The sequence below is a fragment of the Pediculus humanus genome, genomic scaffold (genome assembly GCF_000006295.1).
Source record: "Pediculus humanus corporis 1103172108315 genomic scaffold, whole genome shotgun sequence".
Lineage (NCBI taxonomy): Eukaryota > Metazoa > Arthropoda > Insecta > Psocodea > Pediculidae > Pediculus > Pediculus humanus.
In genome coordinates, this window is record NW_002987884.1 from 1,235,897 (window position 1) to 1,237,126 (window position 1,230).

The window sequence follows — 1,230 nt, forward strand, 5'->3', positions numbered from 1 at the left end:
AAAGGAAAAGGAAAAAAGGAAAGAAGAAAAAGGAAAAGAAGAAAAGGAAAGAAAATGGAAAAACGTTTACACAATACCAACTTAATCGCTCGTGATATTTTTGTTTTTTTTTTATTAAGTTTTTGACCTTCTCTTTTGACCATATCATTACTTCCTAGTTCCTCTTCTTCTTCTTCTTCTTCTTCTTCTCCTTCGTCTTTTTAATTTCTTTGAGTTTTTCTTTCCTCTTTTGATTCTTTTCTTCCTTCTTCTTCTTCTTCTTCTTGTTGCTCGCGTAAGAATGTTATTTTTTTACTTTGTTTGTTTGTGTTGACGTTCAATGCCACGGTCGTTTTGTACGTAGGCAGGAAATGATTCCCCCATTTAACAGAAAATGAGAGTTGATGAGAATTTGATCTCTCTCTCTCTCTCTCTCTCTCTATCTTTCCCACTCTCTCCTTCTCATTCTCCTTCAACGTCCTGTTTATAATTATTATTATTATTATTAATTTTTTTTCGGGGATTGAAAACGTAACGAAAAATAAAGAAAACGTTCCAAAATTATTAATAATAATAATAATAATAATAATAATAATAATAATGAAATCATTAAATACCCAATTTTTGTTATTATTATTATTATTTGTTCACGAAGAAAAGGTTAGTCGTTTGTGTGTGGTTGTTGTGTTTGTTGTTTGTTTAAAGGTTGAAAAATGATTTTTTATTTATTGAGTCCATGGGCACGTGAATGAACAAGTATATGAATCATTTTTGGTATTTTTTTGTTTTTTGAAGGGGATTTTATATGGCGTGCGAAAAAAGAAAACGTATCGTTTGTTCGGTTGTTTGTTTGTTTGTTTGTCGGTCTTGTTTAAAAATGATACCATCGATGTACCCATTACAAATGTTTAAATTTTTTTTGTTTTTTTCAGGCGAGGAGCGATTCCATGGCGAGCGTTTATTCCGGAGCCGGAGAAGGACGATCCTGTTCGGTACCGGTTAGGGGAGAGGTTGAATTCGGTCTTCAGTACAATTACAAAGCGGGAGATTTGGAAATTCACGTGAAACAGTGCAAGGATTTGGCAGCCGTAGATGCGAAAAGAAATCGTTCTGACCCGTAAGGAAAATTTGAAATTTTTTTCCCGCCTTTTTAATTCTCTCTCCCACTTCCGGGGGGTATGAAATGTGGCGTTATTCGGTGTGGTCACCTCAAAAGAATTCTGCACGATTAAAATAAAAACGCATTATTAT

At 33.7% G+C, this 1,230-nt stretch overlaps 1 protein-coding gene across 1 annotated transcript; it reads left to right on the top strand.

The window, feature by feature from the left end:
- Positions 1 to 739: 739 nt before the first annotated feature.
- Phum_PHUM597310 (bitesize isoform, putative) lies at positions 740 to 1,100 on the top strand (the record flags this gene model as incomplete). The annotated part of the gene is made up of 2 exons (XM_002432647.1): positions 740 to 763; positions 912 to 1,100. The coding sequence occupies 2 exons, from the start codon at positions 740 to 742 to the stop codon at positions 1,098 to 1,100; spliced, it is 213 nt and encodes a 70-aa protein (XP_002432692.1).
- Positions 1,101 to 1,230: the final 130 nt, after the last annotated feature.